This window comes from Hemiscyllium ocellatum, chromosome 24, assembly GCF_020745735.1.
Source record: "Hemiscyllium ocellatum isolate sHemOce1 chromosome 24, sHemOce1.pat.X.cur, whole genome shotgun sequence".
Lineage (NCBI taxonomy): Eukaryota > Metazoa > Chordata > Chondrichthyes > Orectolobiformes > Hemiscylliidae > Hemiscyllium > Hemiscyllium ocellatum.
The window spans coordinates 44,350,348-44,366,578 of record NC_083424.1 but is presented as its reverse complement, the minus strand read 5'-3'; the positions used below and the strand labels follow the sequence as shown (position 1 = coordinate 44,366,578).

The window sequence follows — 16,231 nt, the reverse complement described above, 5'->3', positions numbered from 1 at the left end:
GTCAGTGCTCTCTTTGAAAATTTAGTGATCCCTTTTGAAGTTCATCATGTGGCTGCACACACGTGGTATTTGTCCCAGAACATTGTGCTATCCAGGACGTTCCTGGTTGCTATGCAATCGCAGCTGAACAGGAGCAGTAGCTCCATTGCATTCTGACAGTGGCTGTAAATTTCCGTCATTGTCCCATGATGCCCTGGCACTGTGCTGCCATATAAATGCGAGTTGGTAATTTATAAGGCATTTAGTGGGTGTGGTTCAAGGTTATTCAGGTATAAATGTGCCGGAACCACTTGTAAGGAATTGACACGAACTCAGACCAAGGTAAAGCCTGCTACTTGCTCTTTTCAAACTTCTACACAGTGAGCTTTTGTGACAAGTGTGCTGTGACATTGCCAATATTTGCTGAATTATCCCTTCTTTCACAGTTTTCTGCTGCTGTAAGTGCTCTTCCCTCTTATAGAGTCAAACAGGTCAGAGGCCCTTCAGCCCATTGAATCTGCACCGACTTAACTACCATTGAAACTACTGCAACTACCATTAGCACTAATCCCAATTTCCTGCACATCTCCCATATCCTTCAATGTTTGAAGCGTTCATCCAAATATTGTTGAAAGGTTGTAAGGTTTCTACCTTCCACTACCTCCCCAGGCAGTGTATTCTAGCCTCCACTACCTCCCCAGGCAGTGTATTCTAGCCTCCACTACCTCCCCAGGCAGTGTATTCTAGCCTCCACTACCTCCCCAGGCAGTGTATTCTAGCCTCCACTACCTCCCCAGGCAGTGTATTCTAGCCTCCACTACCTCCCCAGGCAGTGTATTCTAGCCTCCACTACCTCCCCAGGCAGTGTATTCCAGATTCTCACCATCTGCCATCACTTCTCACCATTTCCCAAATCCGCAGAATCTCCTGCCCTTACCCTAAAGTTGCGCCCTCTCGTGACTGACCCCTCAACAAAGGGCAACAGCTGCTGGCTATTCACCCTGTCCATACCCTTCATAATCTTATTCATCTCAATCGTGTCCCCCCTTAGCCCCCTCTGTTCGAAAGAAAACAATCCAAGCCTACCTAGTCTCTCCTTATAGCTCAGTTTCTCCATCCCAGGCAACGTCCTGGTGAACATCCTCTGTATTCCCTCCGGGGCTGTCACATCCTTCCTGTAGAGAGGAGACCAGAACTGCACACACTACTCCAGTTGTGGTCAGGCCAAAGCTCTGTATAACTCTAATATCACCTCCTTTCTCTCTATGCCATGAATGATGAAAGTAGGTGTCCTATATGCTGCCTTACCTATCCTATTCACATACTCTGCTGACTTCAGGGATCTGTGAATAATTACCCCAAGGACCCTCTGTCCTTGAAGCTGCCCAGTGTCCTACCGTTCATTGAATACTCCCTCACCTGATTCTTCTTCCAAAGTGCATCACCTCGCCCTTATTAGGGTTAAATACCATCTGCCACTGGTCTGCTGGTCAGACCAATCTATCTATATCTTCCTAAAGCGTACAACCATCTTCTTCACTAATAATCCATCTATCAATCTCGGTGTTGCTTACAAACTTGCTTAGCATTGCCTCCAGAATTTCATCTAAATCTGTTCTGTATATAACAAACAATAAAGGTCCCAGTACTGATCCTTGTGGTACAGCCCTGGACAGGCACCTCCAGTCACTCAAACAACCTTCTCCCATGACCTTTTTTCTCAGCCAGCTGCTGATCTATCTCGCCAAGTTTCCCTCAGTTCCATCTGCTTTAACCTTCTCAGTCAGTCTCCCATTTGGGACTTTGTCAAACATTTTGCTAAAATCCATATAAGTGACGTCAGCTGAACTTCCCTCGTCCACACACCTCAAAGAAGATTCTAACAAATTTGTTAGAACCAAGACTGCAGCAACATTGCTCCTGCATCAGAGCAACCTGTGATCCCTGCTGCATGACGTGGTGAGGAAATGGGGCCTGGATTTGTGCTCCATATCCGCAGGTTCAGGCAGCATTTTGTATCCGCCAGTGGCCTTCAGTTGGGCTGTCTGGCTGTCAGGTAATCCTCAGGGCCTTTAAAGGGCCTCTCATCGCTCCAGAGATGCAGCCCTCTGCCTGACAGAGCGAAGCAAATACCGTCCCTGCTCCTGGGAACACAGGTGGCCATTTTCAGCCTCATCACACACTTGTCACTTCCAGCACGATGGAAGCAAACAACCTTCGCCCCTCACACAGTGGGCCTCTGTCTCAGTCTCTTACCCTCCGTGAAGCCTCAAATTGACACACTCCCGTCTCAGGAGCTCTCCCAATCAACTCCATTGGCTTTGAACTTAGAGACATACAGCTGTATAGCACGGAAACAGACCTTTCAGCCCAACCCTGGATTAGAGTGATGCTGGAAAAGCACAGCAGGTCAGGCAGCATCCGAGGAGTAGGAAAATCGCGTTTCGGGTAAAAGCCATTCATCAGGAATAGAGGCAGGGTGCCTGCAGAGTGGCGAGATAAATGGGAGTGGGGTGGGGGTGGGGGTGGGGAGAAAGTAGCATACAGCTCTGCAGGCACCCTGCCTCCATTCCTGATGAAGGGCTTTTGCCCGAAACGTCGATTTTCCTGCTTCTCGGATGCTGCCTGACCTGCTGTGCTTTTCCAGCACCACTCTATTCTAGATTCTGGTTTCCAGCATCTGCAGTCCTTGTTTTTACCTTTTCAGTCCAACCCATCGATCCTGACCAGATATCTTAAACTAATCTAGTCCCATTTGTAGCACTTGGCCCATATCCCTTTAAACCCTACCTATTCATATACCCATCCAGATGCCTTTTAAATGCTGTTATTGTACCAGCCTCCACCACTTCCTTTGACAGCTCATTCCATACACGCACCACCCTTGCATGAAACAGATGCCCCTTAGGTCCCTTTTACATCTTTCCCCTCTCATCCTAAACCTATATCCTCTAGATTTGGATTCCCCTAACTTAGGGAAAAGACCTTGGCTATTCACGCTATCCATTGGCCACTTCCCACCCAAGCACTCTGCCTCCAATCCCCACAATTGTGTCCCCCAGTTCCTCTTTCACAGTAATGGCCCCTGCTAACCCCCACCCCCCCCCCCTCCCCCCCCTCAACTTTTAGTGGAAAGATCCCCAGAACTGACTGTTGCTGATACAGCCACCCTGACTGACTGATACAGCCAGCCCCGAACGCTGACAGATGAGACTCAGGTGAGCCTCTGTGTAGATACCTGACTACCTTCCAGTCACTCCTCAGACTGGCTGCACTGAGCTCGCAGGACTGAGTGTAGCCAACTCCCCGGATGGTAGTGAGATGGACCCCCTTAATCTGACTGCCCACATGATTGAGTGGTTGTGTCCAAGTCCCTGGACTGGTATCAGACGATGTCCTTGATGTACTGTGTGGGATCCCCACAGGCTGTTACCCCTTCACCTGCCTGAAAACACCTACCGTCCGGCTTTGAAACCTGGCCATTTGGTTGAGGCGCACACAGTGTGTTTGCTGCATAAGCACATGGCGTGGGTGTGAGAGTGGCACTGTGAGGTAACATCACCTGATGGTAAACACAACAAGCTGCCTGGCCTTCTATTTGGGCTAAAGGCAAGGCAAGGGTATTGTGAACAAAAATAAAAACAGGAACTGCTGGAGAAACTCAGCAGGTCTGACAGCATCTGTAGAGAGAAACATCAATGTTTTGGGCACAGTGATCTGGATATATAGTACACTGTGTACCCAGGTTTTGTAATAAGCACAAAGTGAGTGAGCTCTAAGAGAGAAAGTGAGCACTCCTGAGATGTGGTCTGGTCTGGTCTGACCCATGAGGTAGCTGTCTTGCCCCTGAGGACAGAATGCCCTGGCAGCGGTGTTAGAGGTGCCAGTGTGCCCCAAGGTGCAGCATTGAAATGGAGAACCGTACTGCCTTGGGGGTGTGCCATGAAGTGTTTTGGATGCCAAGGTCTATGTATAAGGGTGTGAGTAGTTACTGTTCATGATGTGTGCCCTGAGATATTGGTTTTGGTGCCCATGATGGTTGGGAAGAGCAAGCGGCGAGCTGGAATTCCCCGGATAATTGCATCGACTTTCATGTTGGGAATTGCTGTCTAGTTTCTTTGCAGGCTGGGATTGATGCATATTAAGCAGGTGAGTTAAGGAGATGTTAATGCAAGCTAATTGATGCAAATTGGCTTCTTGCTGCTCAATAGTGAAAATTTTCTCTGATCGGGTTGGAAAATGGAATTTCTGTCCTTGATGTTCAGGAAATTAGGAGGGAAATTTGGCTGTCTGGATACGGAAATGGCTGGCTGAAAGAAGACAGTGAATGGTAGTGAATGGAAAGTATTCTGTCTAGAGGGTGGTGACCAGAGGTCTCCTGCAGGGATCTGTTCTTGGGTCTCTGCTCTCTATAATTTTTATAAATGACTTGGATGAAGAAGTGGAAGGGTGGGTCAGTAAGTTTATCAATGACAAATGTCAGTGGTGTTGTAGATCGTGTCGAGGGCTGTTGTAGGCCACAAGGTATTGACAGGATGCAGAGCTGGGCTGAGAATTGGTAAATAGAGTTCAACCTGGATAATGCAATGTGATTCATTTTGACTGGGTGAATTTGAATGCTGAATACAGGGTTAAAGTCGGGATTCTTGGCAGTGTGGAGGAACAGTAGGATCTTGGGGTACACATACATAGATCCCTCAAAGTTGCCATCCAATTTGATAGAGTTGTTAAGAAGGCGCATGGTATGTTGGCTTTCATTAACATTGGGATTGAGTTTAAGAAACACGAGATTATGCTGCAGTTCTGTAACACCCTGGTTAGACCACCTTTGAAATAGTGTGTCCCGTTCTGGTCGTCTCATTAAAGGAAGGATGTAGATGCTTTAGAGAGGGTGCAGAGGAGATTTACAGGATGCTGCCTGGATTGGACGGCTTGTCTTATGAACTGAGGTTGAGTGATCTTGGGCTTTTCACACGGGAGAGAAGAAGGAAGAGAGGTGACTTGATAGAGGTGTATAAGGTAATGAGAGGCATAGATAGAGTAGATAGCCAGAGACTTTTCCCCAGGGCAGAAATGGCTGTCACAAGGGGGTCATAATTTTAAGGTGATTGGAGGAAGGTAATGGGGAGATGATAGAGGCAGGTTCTTTATACAGTGTGGTGCCTGCATGAAATGCACTGCCAGCAGTGGTAATAGAGTCAGAGACATGAGGGGCATTTAAGTGACTGCACGCTAAGAACATGAAGGCAGTAAATTGAGGAGTGTGTAGATTAGATTGATCTTAGATGAAGATAAATGCTCTGCTCGACATCGTGGGTCGAAGGGCCTGTAGCGTTCCATGTTGAGAAGTTCATTGCTGGCTATCTCATTTGATTTTTCCCAACTTTCCCACCAGTGAACACCACTCAGAGCAGATTTTGGAGTTCAAATCCAGACTTGTTAATTTAATTTAAAACATGCCTGGATTTGAGCCCATGTCCTTAAGGCCTGGTTTATTAATCCATTGATAGCACAACTGTCTCTCAGTGTGACTCTGTCCCAGTTGATTGACCAGTATCTTCACTCCAGTGAGCTGGTGGTAATGTCACTGGCTTAGTAATCTCAGTTAGCCCCGAGTATGTGGGTTCAAAATCCCAGCATGGCTTAATGGTGAAGATATTTTAACTAACCTGTTTAGAGATGTCAGGCACAGGTGGGACTTGAACATGTATCTCCTGGCCAGAAGGTAGGGACATTACCACTGCACTACAAGAACACTTGGCCAGATGGTGGAATTTGAAATCAATTTTTTAAAAATGATGGGGTTAAAAGCTAGCCTAACGGCAATCATTTACCCATTATCAATTGTCTTGAATCCCCTCCTGTTAGCTACAGAGACTCAGGATAGAAGAGGAGTTATAAATGGAAGGGGAGAATTTGCAGGGAAGTTGTGTATCTGGAGACAGATGTATCTGGGCTTTAATCAATAGCGTTCTGGGGTAGGAAAGGAGAGTGAAGGTACAAATTCAACTACAAAGATACTGATTTAATGATTTCTCACAACGGTGACTCAGTGGTTAGCACTGCTGCCTCACAGCGCCAGTGACCCGGGTTCAATTCCCGCCTCGGGCAACTGTCTGTGTAGAGTTTGCACTTCTCCTCGTTTCCTCCGGTTTCCTCCCACAGTCCAAAGATGTGCAGGTCAGATGAATTGGCCATGCTAGATTGCCCGTAGTGTTAGATGAAGGGGTAAATGTAGGAGAATGGGTCTGGGTGGGTTGCTCTTCGAGGGTCGGTGTGGACTTGTTGGGCCGAAGGGCCTGTTTCCACACTGTAGAGAATCGAATCTAATCTAACCTAATTCCAGTGCAACACTCATTCTTAACAGTTGTCAGCAGAACGTTATGAATGATCTAAATGTTAAGGTCCATTACTTGGTGGTTGTCAGTTGAATTTAATGAATGAGCTGAGAGTGAAAGTGCAGTGCTCTCTTGTGGCTAATAGATCTTAATGAATAATCCTCGAAAACAAAGCGATTGTTTCTTCTTGCATTGCTGGCCCTACTTCCAGTGGTCACATTTAATTGTAGTGGCTTAGCACTGCATCACATTTACAGAAAATTATCACAGAGGTTTTAAATATTGAAGAATTTGCCATCTCAGTGTGTAATTCCCTCCTGTTCTCCAGACACATTTTGCAAGAAGTGGGAAACACAGCAGTGTACCTAGAGGCAACTATTTATTCTGCACTTAGACTAACATTGATGCATAAAAGCGACAATATTACTGGATAGACAGCTGGCAAAGGAGGGGGAAAGTAATCTTCAGTAGCAGGTTTTAACAGCCTCCTGTTATCAGCATGCTCAATTGAAATGAGAACGGGAAGCCTTGCTTCATTTGGAAGTTGTTCCTACAAGGTGTTTGGCAAAGCCATTCCCTTGACTGTGTTTTCTTTGTCTGTCTAGTAGCCTTAATGTTTGTGTGCTGAGTTTGTGCACCTTCAGGCCAGGGCAGTATGGAGGCAGCTCTGCACTGTCAGAGGTGCCACGTTTTGGCCTCTGTGTCATATCAAGGTGGATGCAGAGGATCCCTTGGCAGTATTATGAAAAACAGCAATGAAGTTTTCTCTGGTGTCTCAGCAAATAGTTATCCCTCAATCTTCATTACTAAATCCAAGAATATCTGGCTACTTTCTCAATGCTGACTGTGGGACCCTGCCGGACACAAATTGGTTTATGCTTCCTATATCTTAGTAGTGACCATGCAAACTGCTTCATTGTCCTCACGTGAGGGTCACTGTCATTCTGACAATATTCTTTGTACTATTTTGAATTGGACAGCAGTCATCTGCACCTACAAAACAGTGACCCCTAATGGAGACACAGTCTTGTACAGCCTCAGGTCTTAGGAGTCTCTGTAACCTCAAAGTTATATTATTCTTGCATTTCATGGGAACAGAAATGCACTCATAATCACATTCCCCCACACCTAAGGCCATTGTATGGATCTGCACACAGGTTTGACCACTTCCCCTTGTATTAGGTAACCTTACTTAAAGGTCTGCATTCATAGAAGTCCCACACCCTTCTCCACCCACAAATACAAATGTAACCCATAAGGTATAAAGTTTGTCACAAAATACAGAAATCAGCAAATGCTGGACATATGCAGCAGGTAAGGCCTTACAGAGAGAAAGAGTTGAAATTTCATGTCACACTCCACAGGGTATATTGTAGAAACTTACAGACTGAGAATGGAGGAGAAAGTGAGGACTGCAGATGCTGGAGATCAGAACTGAAAATGTGTTGCTGGAAAAGTGCAGCAGGTCAGGCAGCATCCAAGAAACAGCTCCTGTTCCATGGATGCTGCCTGACCTGCTGCGCTTTTCCAGCAACACATTTTCAGTACAGACTGAGAATGCTGAGGTTACTTAGCTATGGAGGGAGACATAAGCGAGTGACCTGAAATATTGACTCTTTCATTCCCTGCAGCTGCTGCATGAATTGCTGAGCATTATCAGTGTCCTGTGTAGTTTTTGACAATGTTCCCTGCTGCCAACTGCACTCTACACTCTGACCCTATACTTCAGTTGGTTGCAATTTCCACCCTCTCATTACCCCCAGTCTTTGTGGTTGGCCTTGGCTTGCTGTTTGTTTACAGTGAATCCCAGTATCCAGCTCTCGCAGGGAGGGAGTAGCATTCCTCCACACGTCCCAGGGAACACAGGCAGTTTTTCGAGCCGTGCTCCCTGCCAGTGCTGCTCCCTACTGGGAGCATTGGATAGCAGTCGGGAATTCTGCATGTTATATGGAAGCATGTTTTTTTTAAATGTACTGATTCGGTGAGGAGGTAATTTTGTGATGGTGGGACTATAGTGCAGAGCGCTACCAAGAACATTATTTAATTCGAAAACATCATTCATCTGGGTTTCAACCATTTATGGTCTTTTTGAAAAGGGGTCACGTTTGACAGTTTGATGTCACTGGGTAACTCAGTGTCTCTTTAACATTTCAACTAAAAAGTAAACAATACAGGTTCCAGTATGAACAGGATTGAGCCAGTGACATTACCTTCTCATTGAAGATAACTGAATGCTATTTGAACTAATTATATTTCGATTGTAAATGTGTAACCCACATTAAAGTACATGGGAGATATCTAATGCTAAACTGTTTTATCAATAGGACAGAGAGCTGGGAGCAGAGGAAATTGAAGGTAAACATTTCAGTTTTTTTATTAACTTATGCCGTGACTAAGAATCTTTCTCCAGGAAACTATATATTTCATTAACAACCAAAGACAATGAAAGTGTTTTGCAGATCATCACAGATATATTTGGTGGTTTCCCTTTACAGGGTATCTTTCAGCTTTCACATGGACAAGGTGTGGTTTTTATAACCCAGATACCATATATCCCTGAATTAGCTGTTTTCATGTGAGGGAATGATGTTAAACTAGAAATCATGCCTAACAAGTTTGACAGTATAGATTTGATGGGCTGAAGGGCCTCTTGCTCCTGCTCCTTGGATGCTGCCTGACTTGCTGTATTTTTCCAGCGCCACACATTTCGACTCTGATCTCCATCGTCTGCAGTCCTTACTTTCTCCCGAAGGGCCTCTTCTGTACTGTATGATTTTATGAAAAGTGTTCAGAACACCTGCACCTGGAAATGGCAGTGTGGTATGAACCACTCCCACTTTTGGCTAACTGTTCCAATATTTCATTATGAGGAGAAATTGTTACTGTCTGCATAATTTTAACACGTTTTTTAAAATTTACTAATTGATATCATAGAACCTTACATGACTGATTGAGGCCATTCAGCCCATTCTGTCTCCTTAAAATAATTTGTTTCACTATCCTTACTCCCTCTGCTCTCCACTCATTGCCCTGCAGTGTTTCCCATTTCTTGAGTTTAGTTGATTCCCTTTTGAAAATTGGGTGCTCTTCAGAGGGTCAGTGAAGTCTCAAAGGGCCAAATGGCCTTCTGTCACACTGTAGGGATTCTATAATTGTATAGGCCTGTTAGCTTTACATCTGTTATTGTGGTGATATTAATGTTCATTATAAAGAATGTAATAGCAGAGCATTTAGAAATATATAATACATTCAAGCAGAATCAGTGTGGCTTCTTGAAGTGGAAATCATGCCTGACAAATGTATTAGAGTCTTTTTGAGGAGACAATAAACAGGATAGATAAAAGGGACCCAGTAGGTGTCATACATTTGGTTTTCCAAAAGACATTTGATAATGTTCCCCAAATAAGAGCACATGGTATTGGGGCTAGTATATTAGCCTGGACAGAGGATTGGCTAACTAATAGAAGACAGAGATAAAGGGGCCATTTTCAGGCTGGCACTGTAACTAGTGGAGTTCCACTGGGATCAGAGCTGGGGCCACATTACTTAAATATATATTAGTAACTTGGGTGTCTTCAAACTATAGACAAGTTTGAAGATGACATAACAATAATTGGGAAGGCAAGTAATAAGGATGGTACAAAGAATCTACATGGGAAGATAGACAGGTTGAGTGGGTGGGTGTAAATTATTGTTTTCAAAATTGTACACAATATTTCAGGTGTGGCCTCGTCAAGGCCCTGTACAATTGCAACAAGATATCCCTGTTCCTGTACATTAAGGCTCTCACTATGAAGACCACCCCACCATTTACTGCCTTCACCACCTGCTGCACCTGCAATGCTCAATTTATGTGACTGCTGTACAAGGACACCCAGGTCTCACTGCACCTAGCCTTTACCCAATATATCAACACTCGAATAATAATCTGCCTTCCTGTTTTTGCTACTAAAGTGGATAGCCTCCCATTTATCTGCACATCAAGTCTGCATCCTCCGTATAGTTCACCCTCCCACCCAGCCTGGTATAGACTGCAGACTTGGAGATATTACATTTAATTCCCTCAGCGAAATCATTAATATATATTGTGAATAGTGAGAGTTCACAGCAGCTGGTTGCCAATCAGACAAAGACCTGTTTATTTCTACTGTTTGTTTCCTGACATCCAATTCTCTGGCCGTGACAGTCCATCATTCCCAATCCCATGCACTTTAATTTTACATGTTAATCTCGTATGTGGGACTTTTATCATATGTCTTCCTAAAGTCCAAGTAAACCACATCCACTGGCTCCCCCGATCAACTCTACTAATTACTTCTTCGAAAATGTCCAGTAGATTTGGCCAGCATGATTTCATTTTCATAGTCATACAGCGTGAAAACAGACCCTTTGGTCCAACCAGTCCATGCTAGCCATGTTCCCAAACTGAACTAGTCTCACCTGCCTATGCCTGGCCCCTATCCTTCCAAACCTTTGCTATTGGTGAACTTATCCAAATGTCTTTTCAACATTATAACTGTACCTGCATCTACCCCACACACACACACACACACACACACACACACACAACTCTCTTTAAATAAAAATGTTGCCCTTCATATCCTTTTTAAATCTTTCTCCTCTCACCTTAAAATATGCCCCTAGTTTTGAGCCATCTCCCACCCTAGAGAGAAGACCCTTGTCATTCATCTTATCTACATCCCTCATGATTTTATAAACTTTGACAAGATCACCTCTCAGCCTCCAGTGCTGCAGTGTAAAAAAGTCTCAATCTATTTTTCTATCTCAAACTCTCCATTCCCAGCAGCATCCCAGTAAATCTTTTTCTGCACCCTCCGCGGTTTAATTTTCGTAAATCCATGGGGACTCAGTCTTAAGCTGCCAGTGTTTTCCAGTGCTGTTATTAAAAGTTGATGGTGGCCTCTAGCACTTTCCACACTGCTGTTATCAGGCTAACCCAGTCTATGATTCAGTTTTCTGTCTACCTCCCTTTTCTAAATAAAGTCATAGAGATGTACAGCATGGAAACAGGCCCTTCGGTCCAACCTGTCCATGCCGACCAGATATCCTAACACAATCTAGACCCACCTGCCAGCACCCAGCCCATATCCCTCCAAACCCTTCCTATTCATATACACATCCAAATGCCTCTTCAATGTTGAAATTGTATTAGACTCCACCACTTCCTCTGGCAGCTCATTCCAAACATGTACCACTCTCTGTGTGAAAAAGTTGCCCCTTAGGTCTTCTTTATACCTTTCCCCTCTCACCCTAAATCTATGCCTTCTAGTTCTGGACTCCATCACCCCAGGGAAAAGACTTTGTCTAAATGCCTTCTTCACTATCCTATCTACCTGTGACTTCACTTTCAAGGAGCTATGAACCTGCACTCCAAGGTCTCTTTGTTCAGCAATACTCCCTGTGTATAAGTCCTGCTATGATTTGCTTTCCCAAAGTGCAGCACCTCTCATTTATCTGAATTAAACTCCCTCTGCCACTTCTCAGTCCATTGGCCTATCTGATCAAGATCCTGTTATAATCTGAGGTAATCCTTTTAGCTGTCCACTACACCTCCAATTTTGGTGTCATCTACAAACTTACTAACGATACCTCTTATGCTCACATCCAAATAAGTTACATAAATGACAAAAAGTAGTGGACCCAGCAACGATCCTTGTGGCACTCCACTGGTCACAGGCCTCCAGTCTGAAAAACGACCCTCCACCACCACCCTCTGTCTTCTACCTTTGAGCCAGTTCTGTATCCAAATGGCTAGTTCTCTCTGTATTCTGTGAGATCTAACCTTGCTGATCAAGGTTCCCCATGGGAGACTGTCGAACGTCTTACTGATGTCCATATAGATCACATCTACAACTCTGACCTCATCAATCCTCTTTATTACTTCTTCAAAAAACTCAATCAAGTTTGTGAGACATGATTTCCCATGCACAAAGCCATGTTGACTATCTCTAATCAGTCCTTGCCTTTCCAAATACAGGTACATCCTGTCCCTCAGGATTCCCTCCAACAACTTGCCCACCACTGAGGTCAGACTCACTGGTCTATAGTTCCCTGGCTTGTCCTTACCACCCTTCTTAAACAGTGGCACCATGTTAGCCAACCTCCAGTCTTCCAGCACCTCACTTGTGACTATCGATCATACAAATGTCTCAGCAAGAGGCCCAGCAATCACTTCTCTAGCTTCCCACAGAGTTCTAGGATCCACAAATAATTGTCAGATACCTTCTGTAATCTGTTTATTTCGCTTTCCTGCTCATTCATGTGTTCCAGGGTCCTGCTTCTCATTTTCACACCTTCCAGTCCCTGTCACCTGTCTGTTACACTCCCTGTCGCCTGACTGAATCTGTCTGTTACAGGTGTGTATATGACACACTGGATGAATTGGAATGTAGCTACATGGTTCACAATGCAAGTCCCACCTTCAAAAGTTGCACAAACTCCTGGTACGTTGCCCTGACTCTTTGCTCAATAGTTCTTCAGTTCTAAGAGCACATGCCTCAACAATGGGCTACCTAACGTTCGAATATGGGAGCACATATATAAGCTGGGGCTTGTCAGTACAGTGTAAGTGTTGGGATATGCAGAACCTCAGTGAGGGGGGGCTGAACCTAATTTGTACGGTCCAACTTCACAGAACAGACCCAGCGTGTCAGGAATGCAGAAGATTGTTGTGTAACTCCCCCCTCTCTGTTAGCTCAATGACTGTAGCCACAGATCTCCAGACCCTAATACCTGGAATTCTCTCGCTCAATATCTCCACCACCCTCCTGTTCTCAACTCCCACCAATGGGACTAACCTTTTAGATCCTTGGTTCATTGTAGATCTTGTCTGATTAAGTGTGAAGTGCCTGGAGATATTATCCTACAGTGTGGGTGGTATTTGAATGCAAGTTGTTGTTGGTCTCATTAATCTAATACTCATGGGAGACCTGATTTGTTTTATCAAAGGACATTTCTTTATGGTCAAATTGCTGTCTGTTGGCAGAGCTGAGAGACGCATTCAAAGAGTTTGATAAGGACAAGGATGGATTCATTGGCTGTAAAGACCTGGGTAACTGTATGCGGACGATGGGCTACATGCCAACAGAAATGGAGCTGATCGAACTCTCCCAACAAATCAACATGAACTGTAAGTTGAGACTTTGTGATGATCTAAGTAGACTTAGTTGCAATTATGCTATCTTTCGAACATTGAAATCTGAAGCACAGCAGATGTACAACTTGAGAAAATTTCATCCCATCTGAAGGCCAGATGAATGTAATGGAGTTGAAACAGCATCTGTGTAGATCAGGTACAAAGCAAAGGGAAGTGCTTTTGGCATTAATGTTGGTAATGGAGCAATGCTGTGGGATTCTGGTCCACTGTATTGGCCATGCTAGAGAACAGATCCATGTCACACAAGTGACTGTGGTACAGGAAGTGCCCGAATTACCAATGTTCCATCCTTGGGAACCGACCTCCGGCTTTTCATTTTTAAAAATTATTTTTAAGAATCTCAGTTGCCTGCAATGTTTTGTCCTAACGAACGGTTGGACTAATTTGCCCGAATCTGTTCCGACTTACACACACAACTTACAAGCAGCAGAAAAAATGGAACCCATTTGTAACCTGGGGACTTCCTGTCCATGCCAACAATGCCATGGTTAGATGCTTCTAAACATAAACCAGCTTTTCTGAACTGTGTCCAGTCTTTCCCTCTCAACAGCCTCCCTAAGGTATCCTCCCCATCACTTAATGTGAGAGATTGGACATCAAGCATTACTGGGTTACTGTTATATTTTGATGGATTGTCTTTAAAGAGCTAGGAACTGATTACAGGTGTCCCCCAACTTTTTGAACGCCACTTCGTTTTTACAAAAGTCCCCATATCGGTACTTATTTTCGCGAATCCAAAGAGGATTTTTGCTTTTATGATAATCAATAAATTTTTTGCCATAAAAGTCATGCATCTTCGCTTTACGTCATTTGCAGCTTACAAAAGGTTTCCTGGGAACACTCTACCTTTGGATAGTGGGGGGATATCTGCAGTCACAAACCAGTTGTATGCATAAGTGTTCCAGGGGATCATGTTCATGGCTGCACAGGGGAGTCAGGATGTGTGTTCTAAGGCAGTCTTCCTACCAGGTAGCATGGGAATTTGGATTAAAGGCATTTGAACCTTAACCTTTCTGAGCCTAAAGCGTGACTGTTTCCAACACCCGAGAATCACATAGCATAACAGGCAGCAAGGCCTCATCAAATCCTGTCAAGCCCCAACCTGTGAACGAGCAAACCAAAAACCGTTCGATTCCCGCTTAAGACTCAGTAGAGACAAAAACAAAACTGCAGTTACTAGCGTCTAAAGTCAAAAGGCAGGAGGCTGGAAGAACACAGCAAGCCAGGCAGCATCCTGTAAGGGTCACACCCGAAACATTGACTTCTCCAACTCCTGGTGCTGCCTGGCTTGTTGTGTTCTTCCAGCCTCCTGCCTGTCTACTTAAGACTCAGTAAGCATAGAGTGATTTCAACTGACATTGTATTCTCTCCATGGCTGGCATCGCCTAATCTGACATATCTCGATGATGCCAAGTCCTGGTGCCCTCTAACATCATGGCACAGGTACAAGCTGATTGTACTGAATGGCCGAGGGTGGGAAGTTGTTCGGCACAACACCATATGCCTGTCCCCCAGTCTCCTCAAGCAGGAACATTTACACTGAATGTAGTGGGAAGTTTAATACCTGGAATAATTGAGCGCAGTTTTACCAAGGAAGGATGATCTGGCTATGGGGGGGATTTCAATGAAAGTTTACCAGATTGATCCATGGAGTGGCCAAACTAACATACGAAGAAAGATTGGATTGCTTAGGACTGTATTCACTGGAGTTTAGAAGAATTGGTGGGGGAGTGGGGAAGTCTCAGAAAAACCTATAAAATTCTAACAGGATTAGACAGCAAGGATGTTTCTGATGCTCCAGAACCAGGAATCATGACATATGGGGGAGGGCCATTCAGGATTGAGGTGAGAAATATCTTCGCCCACAGAGATGGGAGCCTGTGGAATTCTCTGTCACAGAAAATGTTTTGGGGCCAAAACATAGAAGGAATTGGATAAAGTTCTTAGTTGGATGATTGGCCATGGTCATGTTGAATGGAGGAGCTGGCTGGAAGGGCTGACTGCTTCTGTTTTCCATCTTTCTGTTTTTTTAATATTTCTAATGAAATGACGACTGAAAATAAACATTGCAGCTAAGCGGAATCAAGTGTTGGGTCTTACAGCCTGTGTTCTTCCAGACGCAGAAGACTACTGCAGTTGAGCAGGTTACTTCAATTCCAGGTCACCCCTGACACATACAGTTTATTCAGCACTAACTCAGCTTAACAACTGACACCTCAAACAATCCTTTGCAGTTCAGATATTTCACTGTTAAGTCTGCTGCCCCCTGGAAAGTTTGTTATTGATCTGTTTCATTGATGTAATCCCAGCCAATGATTAAATGCTCTGTTTTTAAAGGTTAGATCACATTTGATTAAACAGTGCATTTGGGACTTTGTTAAAGATACAGGTCTCAGATTTCAATCCACTACATCAGGGAACACACAGTGTCCTTCCATAGCAGCCTAGTTATTATGTGGGTGTTTAATATGTGACTTGTCTCATTAAGCTGATACCTAGCATTACAGATCCCACAATCTCACAGGGGATCCCGTAGAGTCATACAGCACGGAAACAGACCCTTACGTCCAACCAGACCATAATTCCAAACTAAACTAGTCCCACCTGCCTGTGCTTGGCCCAAATCCCTCCAAACTTTTCCTATTTATGTACTCATCTTAATGTCTTTTAAATGTTACCCACATCCACCACTTGCTCTGGAAGTTCATTCCACACACAACCATTCTTTTTTTTAAAA

At 44.4% G+C, this 16,231-nt stretch overlaps 1 protein-coding gene across 1 annotated transcript in view; it reads left to right on the top strand.

Annotated features, from left to right (window-relative positions):
- cabp1a (calcium binding protein 1a) overlaps positions 1–16,231 on the top strand; it is a 49,311-nt gene that overhangs the window by 17,847 nt on the left and 15,233 nt on the right. The window contains exons 3-4 of the mRNA XM_060844043.1: positions 8,642–8,672; positions 13,324–13,467. Of these exons, the coding sequence (XP_060700026.1) occupies positions 8,642–8,672; positions 13,324–13,467 (175 nt within the window). The remainder of the gene's footprint in view (positions 1–8,641; positions 8,673–13,323; positions 13,468–16,231) is intronic.